This window comes from Acanthopagrus latus, chromosome 8, assembly GCF_904848185.1.
Source record: "Acanthopagrus latus isolate v.2019 chromosome 8, fAcaLat1.1, whole genome shotgun sequence".
NCBI lineage: Eukaryota > Metazoa > Chordata > Actinopteri > Spariformes > Sparidae > Acanthopagrus > Acanthopagrus latus.
This window is the reverse complement of record NC_051046.1, coordinates 6,755,010-6,768,282: the sequence shown is the minus strand read 5'-3', so window position 1 is coordinate 6,768,282 and position 13,273 is coordinate 6,755,010. Positions and strand designations below refer to the sequence as shown.

The 13,273-nt window shown below is 44.1% G+C and overlaps 1 protein-coding gene across 1 annotated transcript in view; it reads right to left on the bottom strand.

The window, feature by feature from the left end:
* Positions 1–1,345: 1,345 nt before the first annotated feature.
* Positions 1,346–13,273, bottom strand: part of wwox (WW domain containing oxidoreductase) — a 137,376-nt gene continuing 125,448 nt past the window's right edge. The window contains exon 9 of the mRNA XM_037105782.1: positions 1,346–2,827. Within this exon, the coding sequence (XP_036961677.1) occupies positions 2,636–2,827 (192 nt within the window). The 3' untranslated portion in view covers positions 1,346–2,635. The remainder of the gene's footprint in view (positions 2,828–13,273) is intronic.

The following is a 13,273-nucleotide window of genomic DNA, read 5'->3' as shown; positions in this document are numbered from 1 at the left end:
GAGAGAGGGCAAACACTACATACATATGTGGAATTACTCTCTTTAGGATCATAACTGGTGCAGAGTGCGAGACTCTGCAATAAAACAAACATCTTAAAAAGATACTTAATTTGGACTTTCTTTGAATAAAATTGAGTTTCAGCAGCAGCAGAGTGTGACACAACTCCTGCATTCCCCTCAAGAGACGCCAAACAAGACAAGAAGTATCTTTCAGTATATCGAGTGTCAGCACAGCCAAACAGGAGGTTTACAACTGGAAACTACAGACTAACTTAATAAGTCACCGACGGGAGAGAGAAAGAGGGAAACTAAACAGCCGGCTGACTGATCAGAAACACGTCTGCTCAGAGCTGAAGCTCGCAGACACTCGAGATGGGAACAGCCTCGTGTCCAAGCCTCAGCAGCCTGCAGACTGAACACACATGGACAAAATATGCTCTCTGATTGATTAGCAAGCAGGCAGATTCTCAAGCCAGCCGAATGCTTCCATAGATAGTTGACCAGGAAGAGCCATGAGCCTGATCAGCACCACGGACAGCGGTCGGGAAGATCCTTTGTTTTTATTAATATCTTAAACATTGTGTTGGTGGAGTTACTTTTTATTCCTAATTAGTCCGGCTGCAGTTTAGTGAAATCACTCAGTATGTGGTGGAAACTGTATTCAGGGGGGTCGGCACACTTAAACACAGATGTGTTGATTTATGTAGAGACACTCTGGATACTTTTATAAAATTCTCTGCTTGTTTTCACACTTGATTCCTTGCTGGGAATATATGAGACACTTTCAGAGTGTGTGTGTGTGTGTGTTTGTGCTGTATCTGTGTTCCAGGTATGCCCTGTGCTGTGAAAGGACAGTGATAAGACACCTGTACTCCAGCTGCAGTACAGATTATAAACAGGGCAGGACACCCGTATCAGTTTCAGCACAGGCCACGTCTGTGTGAAGGAACGGGCTGTTTTTCTGACCGAATATGTGAGCTATCCGTTCTGTTAGTACGTCTGCACAGGAGGGACGGAAAAAAAAGAGGGAAAAAGGAGAAAGAAATGTCATGAATTGTTGTATAACTGTGTATTTGTGTGTGTGTGTGTTATTCTGTTGTGCAGTTCAGGTCGTCTCCTGTTTAAATCTGCTCTTTGCACACAGGTCTGACATAAAGCAAACCAGACATCCATCATTAAACACTTTGTGTAATGCTGATGATTTTTTACATACAGTGAATTAATTTTTCTCTCCTCAGTCCGTCTGTACTTACTGAGACTTCAGTGTTGTTCGCTACACAAATACCTCCCCCTAATGGCCTCCAAATGAACGGACTTTTCTGTGTCTGAAAGGATTTCACACACGTTACTGCGAAACAGATTTTTATTAAACGTCTCATTTTCTTTTTTTCTTTTACAGATATCATGACACTGGAATGCTGATGTTTCAAGAGCAACCTACAGCACCCAGACTGCCATAAAGCACAATGTCTCAAAAGCGTCCCAACAGCGGCTTCAGGGCAACCAATCCACGGCAAGACCCCGAAGCCACGAGATCAATATTAAAGAAAAAAACACAACGATGTTAAAAAAAATAATAGCAGGAGACTGAAATCACGACAACAAGGGAAGAAACACAGAAATTAAAGATCCCGGACTCCTGGAAACAAGATTCTCCACCATCTGCATTTGTTATTCAAATGGACACAGATCATCCCAGAAATACCTCCAAATTGTAATTTAGACTGACCAGAGTTTAGATTATTAACACGTAGGTTGAGTCAAAAAAAAGGGAGAAAAAAAAGAAAAATGATGTCCACACCCCTTTAGCACATGCCCAGAAATCAGGATATTGTAAATATGTGTACAGAAAACGAATAGGGAAATTGATAAGAAATAAAAGTATTGCAGAATAATGTATATAGCCATAAGAATCATACCTCTAGTGTGTTTATATATCCATGAGTGTCACATGCCCATTACTCCTTATTTCTTCTACGCCCAAAAAAAAAGATTTAGCACAAAGATTAACCACCGCTCTCTGTATCTCGATAGGAAACATCCACATCTACGTAGAAACTAGACGAGACGATGCTGAATATACAGACGTTAACTGGGGAGACGCAACGTTTGTCACGCAGAGCACTATTGCTGGAAACAGATGCATATGCCACAGAGTGTGTATGCTTATTAGATAACCCTGCAACTGAACAGGTCATTAGCTTCTTTGAACTTTGCTCATTTAAACAGACAGAAGACTTGAGAGAGTTATCGACAGAACAGAGACAGAAGAAACTTTTAGAGATCCCTGAATTCGGACCAGATCTTCTCCCGTCCCCCCCAACCTCCCATTGTAAACTACCACAGCAGAGCTGAACACAACTTAAACGTTTATTTATTCAAGAGAGTGTATATGAACCCCCCTCCTGTACTGTATATGTGAGTGTGTTTTAGCCCCCGTAGTGACGTGACATATCCAGATGGACTTCTGTGGTTTGGCAGCTCTCTTGTATTGTACAGTCAGAGTACAGTTACCTTATATTCAGTTCACACCTAACTGGACATCACCCTGACCTGCCATCCTTCCTCTTTGATTTGGCTTGTCCCCCTCCTCCTCCTCCTCCTCCTCCTCCTCCTCCTCCTCCTCCTCTGTCCATCAGAGGGCCTGTATGCCTGCAGGCCTCTCTGCGACTAGCCGCTCGCTCAGCTCCCACAGGCTGGCGGCGCTGCTCTGGTCCTGAGCCTGGACGGACGGCAGGCAGCGGAAGCAGTTGTTGAAGTACATGCCGCCCAGCCCTTCCAGCTCCGGAGCCACGGCGCAGTACACGGTGGTGGCCGCCCCTTGTTGCTGTGGACAGAGAGAAACACACAAGATTCAAGTTTGGTGGGCGAATCGTGAAACAACGGGACGGCGTCGGCCTGCAGGAGGAGACAAAAAAACAAAAACAAAACAGAGAGCTCATTCACTGACGCACAGACATGAGGACGCGTCCTGTCCGGAGAAAAAGACAGAGGACGAACAGCAGACGACAACCACACCACTACGTCCTCTGTGAGACACACACATATATACAGAATCACACACACACACACACACACACAGACAAAAAAGAGACAGCAGGACAGAGTGTCAACAGGAAAAAATAAATAAAAGACTCCACACGCTGTCTCTCCCCTGCTCCCTGCAGCCCATGATGACTGGGTCATACTACCATGGGAACACCATAGCCCCAATCTGTACATATATTTATATACATATATTTATTTATTTATTTCTCTACCCGGTGTGTACAGGACCTCTGGCTGTATGGGACCATGTGAATGATACAGGTGTACAGACTCACAGTTGGAGAAGGCGAGGACATAGACAAGAAAATGACACCAGCTCCTGTCTGGATGGGAATCACCAGGGAAACCACAGCTTTTATGTACATTGTAAAAGAGCAGGTTTTAATGCCATGGTCATGAATATGTATATTTTCACATGATGTGTGTATGGGGGTTTCAGCCAGGCTTTCACGTGAAATGATGCAAGTACAATTCTTCACCTAAGCGTTTATATCAGAAGTTGGTTGGTTATACAAAAAGCTATATTTTCACACACACACACACACACACACACACACACACACACACACCACAAGACGCTCCCTCTGGCTCTTTCTCAGTAAGTCCTCTCTCATTTTTAAGGGAAGTTTAAATCTGAAAAATCAATCAAAAGTCTTAACCCAGAAATTGACTCTGTTTCATGTCGTCTCAAGCCGTGACGCACTGTAAAAGTAACGTCGCGGCATTCGGACGCAACCTGCTTAGTCCTACTAATACACCCTGTCCCGTCAGTCAGTAATTAGTAGGGATATTCTTGCGAGGGAGGAGGGAGATTTCTGTGACATTTGAAAATGAAAGTTGAAACTGCAGCAGAATAAACACGTCAGGGAGAATTACACACATAACCCAACTGCTCAAAGACGGATCTTTCATGTTGCAGCTCCGGCTAAAAGCTGCTGTGACAGCTTCCCTGCAAACTCCAGGGCTGGAGACGACTTCTATATGGCCACATGAAATGACTCGCCTCTTTATCTCCCAATGAGGACGAGGGGGGGGGGAGAGGCAGGCGGAGAGAGTGAGAGGGAACACTGATGTGAAGACTGAGGACTAATGTTGAGCACAGAGCACTGGCACACAGTGAGACAAGCCTATATACGAAGTAGTCAAACACGGGCAAGACACACACACACACACGCATAGTGGAGCCACATTACACGCCAACTGTTTGAACAGCTTCGTAAAGCAGCTGTGAGAACACACAAGAAGTGGAAAGATCCATTGAGGTCTAAAGCACTTATGCTTTCACATGCAAGGACAAAAATGTGCACACAAATGCAAATGCAATGAACAAAAAAACAGACACACGAACCAGATTCCAAGAAATATTTTTTTCTCATTAACACACACAAAGCACCACACACACACACACACACACACACACACACACACATACACACACACACATACCCCCTCTAAGCGGCAAGTAAACTTCCGACAGGAGGAGCCCTGGTTGGTAACGTCGCCGCAGCAGATTGAGCGCGTTTGAAGCGCAGTGTGATGAGAGAGCTGGTAAACAGCAGATGAAAAGGCAGCATCTCTCTGTGTGCCGCTGTCTGTCTCACCTGCCAGCGGGGCGATAACTTCATCCACGTCACATGTCGCCATATCAAAGACAGACAAATGCCAAGCAGTGTCTCCGAGTTGCAGGTTCACACGCGCTCAGTTTAACTCATCTCCCTCACTTAGGGCATCTGATTTAGCTCGTCTGAAAGCTAAATGCCTTTTAAACTCCACTGAAGATTTCAGTGCTGCAGCCTCTGGCTCGCTGACGCCCCCCTTGAACTTGGCTGACTTTCAAAACAGTTTGTTTGTGTCCGGCTACCAAACACTGGTCCTGCTGTAAGTCAAAAAATTGATAGAAAAAATAAACTTTCATGTTTATAATCCAGATTTATGTGGCTGACTTCAGAATGAAGTCTTCAGTAATTTTTTCCAAACGTGCTTCCATTTTTTTTTTTTTTTTTTTTTAGATTTTTTCCTAGAAATGCAAGTTTGCACCACTGTTCCTCTACGGACTGCAACAGTCTAGTTAACATTGCATGGATCAGTACATGAACTGTGCTATCTTATTGGTGTTTAGCTCATCCCCCCTCACCACTTGACCTCATGACCTCTGTAGCAGATAAGGCTGATGAGATTAGGCATTAACATGCTCAACCACCCACCACAGCCATCTATCATTGTGAGTGTGTGCGCGTCTGCAGATAGAAGGTGAGGGCAGTGTGAGGAAGTGAGAAAGAGAACAAGAGAGGGGGAGGGGGGTGTGTGCAACAACCTCAACAATACACTTACATTACACAATAACACCATAACACATACAGTAATTCATATGTGCATGTCTGAACACGAGCATGCCGCCTGCACACGAGCACGAGCAGATAAGCAAATAAACACTCGGAGCAATCTACACGAAAGGTAATGTCACCAAATCAGTGTGCATCATACACGTCCGTGGCGTAACGGCCGTTTGTAACCCATTTGAATCTGTAGATTATGCCTGTAAATTTTAGCTGTCTACAAACTGATGGTTTTTGCTGTGTGTCTTTCTATCTTCTGCAACTAAATGTGCATCGTTACCTTGTGTACAGTCGTTTCCAGAGGCACATCTGTGAGTTGTTCTCTACCATCCCGAGCTGTAGACTTGGACTCACCTGACGCCTGACATGAGACTTGAAAAAACACTTGCGACTGGGTAAATTCTCACTGATAATGTGACGATTAATTTGCAGGTCATTGCGAAGGTTTTGTAGCTGCAGTAACTAAAGTGCATTTAAATTTATGACTGTCACAGTCATGTAGAATCTCCTCAGATATCTTATTCTGTAGAGAAGTGGTACGACTTCACCGATCAGCCACAACATTAAATTCTTATATTGTGAAGGTCTTCCTCAGCTCTTTAAGGCATTGGACTCCACCAGACCTCTAAAGGTGTGGCACTGGGACTTTGGCAGCAGAAGCTTCGGGTCCGTTGGGTTTGCGACTGGCGCCTCCTTGGATCAGGCTTGTTCTGACACATCCCACAGACGATTGATCGCATTGGAATCAAGGGAGCTCTGTGTGGTGGGTCAACATCTTGAGCTCAAGCCATTCCCCAGCAGTTTCCCAGCAGAGGATTAAAACTGAAACACGATGATCAATGTCATTCACTTCGCTTGTCAGTCCTTCTAGTGTTGTGGCTGATCGGTGTAAATTGTATTATTATCGGCTACGTAAAGACGTCATGCTTTAAAGTTTTGACTGTCAATAATTAGCAACGTCTCCATCCAGCAACTCCAATGAGGACTTGAGACTCGACCAGGACTTGACACTTCCCTTGGACATTTCCCAAAAGAAAACCAGCTCTGCTACCACCACAGTGATTTAGGGGAGGGAGAAGATGGGACAGATAAAGTGCACCACCGAATCAAATCCCTAAATCCAAACATACCCTCTATGCTAAAATTCTAAAACTAAAGATCACAGCACCACAGCAATATGACTAACCAAAGCAGCGCAACCAGACCAAGCGGATGTTCCTTACTTCTGTGTATATCTGGTTTTGTCGGTAATAATAACGCTGAGAGAAAACACTCACAAAACACCCTGCAATAAGCTGACTGTAGATAAGCGGCAATGAGCCTGCAGTTAGCCTGGGATCCACTACTACGGCTCTGGAACTGCGCTGGGATCAGATCCAAGTCTTCCAATCCAAGCGTCGACTCAATACCCGAGGACCTCGTGGACTTGCAATAGAAACGTCCTTGTACAGTGTTACGCAATAACCAGTTGCTGAAAACTACTTATTGAGCATATTCAAAAGCAAAAAGGTTTATGTGGGGGAGGATGTGATGTTGTTGAATTCACAGTAATGTTACTTTGCCGTGTTCTGTTCTGTGTCTTCATCTTCCAAGTTGTACTCAGCCGTACGAGCTCTTTTCTCTGACCCTATGCATGTGACCCTTCACCCCCACCCCACCTCCACATCTGTAGTTATGACACTGACCTCTCCCTCTGACCTGGATGTAAATAAACCCAGTACTGTAGAGCAGTCTGTTTTTGGCCCACCACTGTACATACAAACATGTAAATACAAACAGCTATGCATGCTGAAAACCTAGCAATTCTTTCAGGTACTTTTATAATCCCCCCAAAAATTCTCATATGGCATGTGCTGAAAACAAGAAAAAAAAAAGAATAATTTAAAAAAGTAGAAAAAAGAAAAGATTAAAAATAATGAAAAAAAAAAGAAATAAAAAAAAAATGTTTAAAATAAATGAGTTGATAATATTGTCAGGCAATATCCTCTCTTTGGACAGTGTGTGTAGAGTCTTCCTGTTTTCTTACTCCTGTGGGTGGTTCTCTTCCTTTGCCTGTCCTTCTGTGTTTCTGCTCACCATCTGTGTCAGTTGTTGTCAGTTGGCGTTTGTACAGCAGCGAGGGTTGAGGCAGAGCAGAGGAAAATTAAAAAAAAAAAAAAAAAAAAAAAAAAAAAGAGAGAGAGGGGAGCGTTCACCAGCTGACCTCTGTGATGGCACTCCAATTCAGCAGTAGTGCTAAATGTTGGCAAAGCTGTTTATGCCGGGGACCACAATTTGAGAAGTTCAGTTCCTGGCATGAACCGCAGATCATTACAGCCCCTCTGGATATGCAGCAGGTCAAGTAAACTATTTTTTTTTTTTAATTTCTTTTTATAATTGTTTTTTTTGTCAGCCTGCTTGAAGTCTGGTAAGCTGCCAGTTACACTCAAGTGGCTCCCTGTGATTTAAAGTACCCACTGTGTAGTGAAGTGAACAAGTGCTGATCATTTCTTGCAAATATACTATTTTACCCAGTTTTAGTCACATTTTGGGGGGGAAAAAAAGTGATGTAAACTACATATTTTTTCTCATCTATAACTGGTAAAAATACCTGAATTCTAAAGGTACTTGATTATAAAAAAAAAATCATTTTATACAATCCAGCGTGGCTACAGAATGCATTTGGAGAGTACGTCCTGGCTCGTAGCCCAGTAAAGGGATCAGGAGGAGTGCGGTTTTTGCCTCAGCCCTCTGCCCAGCCTCGTGGACTCGCTATCCTGTGAGTGGGATTCCAAAGGGATTGTGATTCTGTTTCAGGAATGTTTTTTTTTTTTCAGCCTGTGATGTTTAAAATAGATGGAGGTGTCTGATTTTTAATCTGTGCTAAAGATATTTTACATTTAATAAATAACCATTGAAATCAAACACGTCCTCTGTGTATGTGTGCAGTTTATATGAGTGTGTGTGTGTGTGTGTGTGCAGAGCTATCTTTGCCGCGGTACCCTCAGTGAGCTGACAGCTCAGCTGAGCATGCCTGGCCCAGCTGTAGAGGGAATCCTGGGTAATGCTGTGCCCTCAGAAAAAACAAGCCATACCTCCATTCAGCTTGACCACTCGACCACGAGGAGAGGAGATTAGCACCTCAAACACCTCAGCACCCACTTCAGAAAGCACCCTGACTCTCGCCCCCCTGACTGTGTGATGACCTCTGTCACCCTGACAGAGGTAGGCCAAAGGTCACATTCGACGTGAGCGAGTAAAGGCGCATTTAGTCAGTTCTGGTGTGATAGAATAATCAAAATACACTCTGTGATGACACTATGTGATTCAGTTCTACATGTACAGGTCCAACATCAAGCCTTTAATCCATTCACTGTTCATAATTTGACTGAGAGCCTGTTTAGATCTCCAGAGCATGACCAGCTCTCCTCATCATGAGTCTCCCCAGCGATTAGTCTACCACTGGTCATCTGTATGGACTAAACTCTATTTCATACCCTCCATTAGCCCACAGGCTGAGGGCTAATACTCACCTACTGGCAGCGTGCTCCCGTGAGGGGCATTAAGGACAGGATGGAAGGACCAGCCTCCTCCCTCCCTCCTTCTCTTTCCGTTCCTTCATCATGCCCGCTCAATCTCTCTCCGTCTGTCAGCCGTGCCCCCTGCTCCTTCCTCGGCCCCTTCTTTTCCATCAGCCCTCTGCAGATCCCTATTCCCCTGCAGCCCCATCCCCCCCTCCGGACTCATAACTTACAGGACTGGGCATATAGTGCTACTGTGGCTGAGGTCTCACGAGTAAACGGTCATAGTACAACCTCTTGGAGGTAAATGGATCTCTTTCCCTCGAGTCCCCGATCACAGATGAGCCCTGTTGACATTCTTTCTTTCTATGTGAGCGAGTAGAGTGATGTAGTAGAAGATGAGAGGGCAGAGAGAGAAAGGAGCAGAGGAATAAACTATGTAGGAGTGACAGCAACACAACACCAAGCACAGTAGAAACCCCCCCTCCTGCACGATTTCCCTCTCTTCCTCTCCGCGGCCCTCTCTTTACCCCTCCTGCGCCAGATAAGATCAACCGGGTGTCACTCATCAACGGCCCCCTGTCACACTGTGATTGTTCATCTGTTATGTGTGTGTGTGTGTGTGTGTGTGTGTGTGTAAATGTGCGGTCCAATGCGACATCGCTGCATACATTTAATGCCCGCATGTTTGAGGGGAACAATAGAAGAGGAAGTGAGGAACGAGGTGGAGGGAATGCAAAGGACAAGAGGGGGAGGAGGAGGGGGAGGAGGAGGAGGAGGAGGAAGCATAAAGACAAGAGGAAGAGAGCGACGAAGGAGAGGAGGAGACGAGGGGGCTAGGACACAAGGCATCCAAGGGGAAAACGATGAGGAGTCAGAAGGACTTGCGCAACGACTGTGAAACTATCTCATTTTTATCTTGCGAGAGGACTTCCGAAGTGATCCGCACAACCTAATTATTTTCCCCTAATAAAAGCAACATATGCTAAGACAATAAAAGGCCTTATTGGACACCTATTCATTAAAGAGGAGCAGTAAAAGGAGCAGGACTCTGGCACAGGGATTAGCTTTTAAAAGGGCTTTTCTCTGGCTGGAAATGGCCTTAGTCTTCCTTTAGCGCGCCCATATGGGTGCATAGCCCACCATAAAAGATCTGAATTATACATGAAGAGGCCTGGCTGCTTTATTGGCTGTGATCTGCTTTTTCACCCTCACCTGATTGCGCGAGTGCAACGATATCTCAAAGTTTGGGCCGATCCCTCTCAGATCTCGTGCACTGTGTACAGTATGAACGCTACAACGTCGTGCAATTTTAAAGCGAGGAACTGCTCAAATATAAAATACATACTGGTAACGACAACCACTCAGCAGCAGTATGATACACAATAACCCACGAAAGTTGGTTAAGTTAATAACGCCTGGTTGAAGTAATGCATGCTGGTGACTGTCGTCTGACAGCTTGACACAGTGAAGTCATTATTCCATATGGTCAATGTACTGTAAGTGTCACTATGTTTCTATTATGAGCAGAGCAATGCTGTCTGTGTGTCGGTATGTGAGTGTGTGATGAGCTGGTGTAATAGGGCCACACACAGGTGTGTGCATGCTCACCTCCTCACTGATGCACCAGCTAATTGGTCTCCTGCGGCAACCTGACATATTCACACACTCACAATCTCTCTCACGCACACACATTTTCAGGCACGCACGTACCCATAACACACACACACACATACACATACACATACGATGGGGCGCGCGATAGCTTTAGCCACATGTATACAGAGTGCGTAAATAAGCACACGTGAGCAAACACAAGCATGAGCCCACATGCACAGGCAGCCCGCAGAGTGTATTTCCAAATGAACTCATTATCACAGTGCTGACTCCGAGTGAAGAATGACACCTGAACACACCGCTCATACTGTACACACACATCCTGTAAAAAAAAGAGAAAATGAAACCAATGACCACAAAGCCACACTGTAAAACACAAGCTATGACAGAAAATGTTACAAAAAAAAATCCAAACACGTCTCAGATGCCTCCAAAGAAAAATACACAAAAACGACACAAAAATTAGCTTTTTGTTATGTTAAATACCGGGTGATGATAGCAGCCGTCACTCCGGCAGCATACATGCATCCAGCTGCAACAATTACCAGGAATACAGTCTCAAAATGTAACATTACAACTGCGAAGGAAGCCCCATTGTTCAACAGAGCAGAGATACATTTTTAAAGCTATCGCACATAGCAGAGAGAGAGAAATGTACTTTCAGGCAAGAGCACTGCGTTTGATAAGTCGTCGCAAAGTGGGCTTCGGTTCAAATGAAAACGTTTGCCTTAATTTTTTTTTTTTCCCTCGGTATTTTTGTTTGTTTTGCTTTCAAGCTCATCTTAACCCTATCTTAAGTTCATCAGTTCATCTTCCTCTGTGGCTGTAGTGGCAAAGAAAGTCTCTTCATATTGTCTCTCCCGCTCATTTATCCAATCCCTCTCCTACCCTCCACCCTCCCCCCTCCCTTCCCTGGTGGTGGAGGTCGAGAGAGGGATGTTCTGTTTTAAATAAGAAGGCAGCACTGGCCCATTAAACTCTGATAGTAATGATATTAATTTGGCAGGAACGTGTCATTTTCACAAGAGAGCAACTAGCTGAACTGTCATTACGCACACACACTTGCACACACACACACAGGCGAGGCATTCTGTCTCACTCGTACCGTCTCCTTCGCACACACACTCTCGCACACAAACTCTCTTTTTTCCTCTCACACACAGACACACACACACACACACACACACATACCAGGAACATGTCACAGGAGAGCAGCTAGCGGTAACATTATGAGAGAGTTGGAGAGATCTGCTAATGGGATAGATTAGTGTGCCCTTGGTCACAACGGCTACAATGGAGTGAGTGGAGCTGTGACTTATATCCATGTCGCACCTCTTCACCCCTCTTTTACTCCCGTCTGCAGCACTTTCTCCCGCTCTCTCTCCCTCTGACCCCCGTCTTCCTCCTCCTTCCTCCCTTCTGATCCCCAACAGCTTTGTAGACTTTGTCTCATGCCAGAGTATGATTGCATTCCCCCTGAAGATTTTCAAAAATCATCCTGGATGCATATTTTCACATATGTTTTATAATCTACATGTTAAGTATTTCTAGTTCTATTCCGCACACATGATATCTATTTAATGTGTCCGTCCTTCTCTGCAGATTTTCCTAAAGTTTCTCAATTTTTTTAAAGAAACTTAAACTTTATTTATTTAATCCAAATTGAAGATGGAAGGACAGAGGGTGTTATCTGCTGTAGAGATTGTAAAGCCTCCCAAAGCCTGATCATCATTTGTGATATTGGATCATATAAATGAAACTGACCTGACTTGTCATCACCAGGTTTATGACTAGGGGGCTGAAAACTGAATCAAAGCTAAGATCAGGGAAAATATGTCAAAATGCAAAACAGTGCTACATTGAGGGTTTTTTCTCATTATGGATCTTTGTTAATGGAGCCTAATGAGCGCAGAGGACCTTCCTAATCAATACAGGAATAAAAGTGATGGCAATCACAAAGTGTTAGTTGTATGCTGAGAGAACAGCTGTCACAATCAACAAGACTGCACAAAAATATTCTTATTTACTCCTTTTCTTTCTATTAGCATTTCATCTGGAAGCTTAGATTTGGTCATCTGTGTATGTCCCCTGCTTGGAATAGATTTTTGAATGGGTCAACGTGAATGCAAGTAGAGTTTGGTTTTTTTTTTCATTCATGTGCAGGTGAGAAAACCTGTAGATGAGACGATGTAGGAAAAAGAGGAGACGGCTGGTTTGGTTTATTCAGGAAGGACTCGAGGAAAAAGGCGCTGAGATGAAGATTTAATGTTTAATAAACAAAACAAAGGACTGACTGAGTTGAAGAGTTGACTGCTGCTTGTTATAATAATTGCAGATGTTTTATGTCCATAACAAATTATAGTTCATTTTTCAATATTTATTCCATTAAAATCCCTTATTTAAGCTGCCACCTGCCACAGAGAACGTCTTCTCTGCGAGGAGTGTCATTGAGGGGACTTTTAAATGTCTGCACACTAAGATTTTATTTAGTGTGTTTATTAATCAAAATGTCAGAGAGACATAGAACAAGAGTCTGCTGCACTGATCAGGCTGTGACTCTAAGAGGATCTGTCCAGCGTTTCAATAACACTACTAAATACACACACACATACACACTGTCCTTATGTACAGGTCACAAACACACACCTATATACATTCAAACACACTCTGACCCTCCAAGCAGTAAAACACTACAGAGGGAAGCGGCAGCACATTGTGCCGTGTAAGAAGAAACTGAATGCATTTACCTATTTTTATTGGTATGCTGATCCA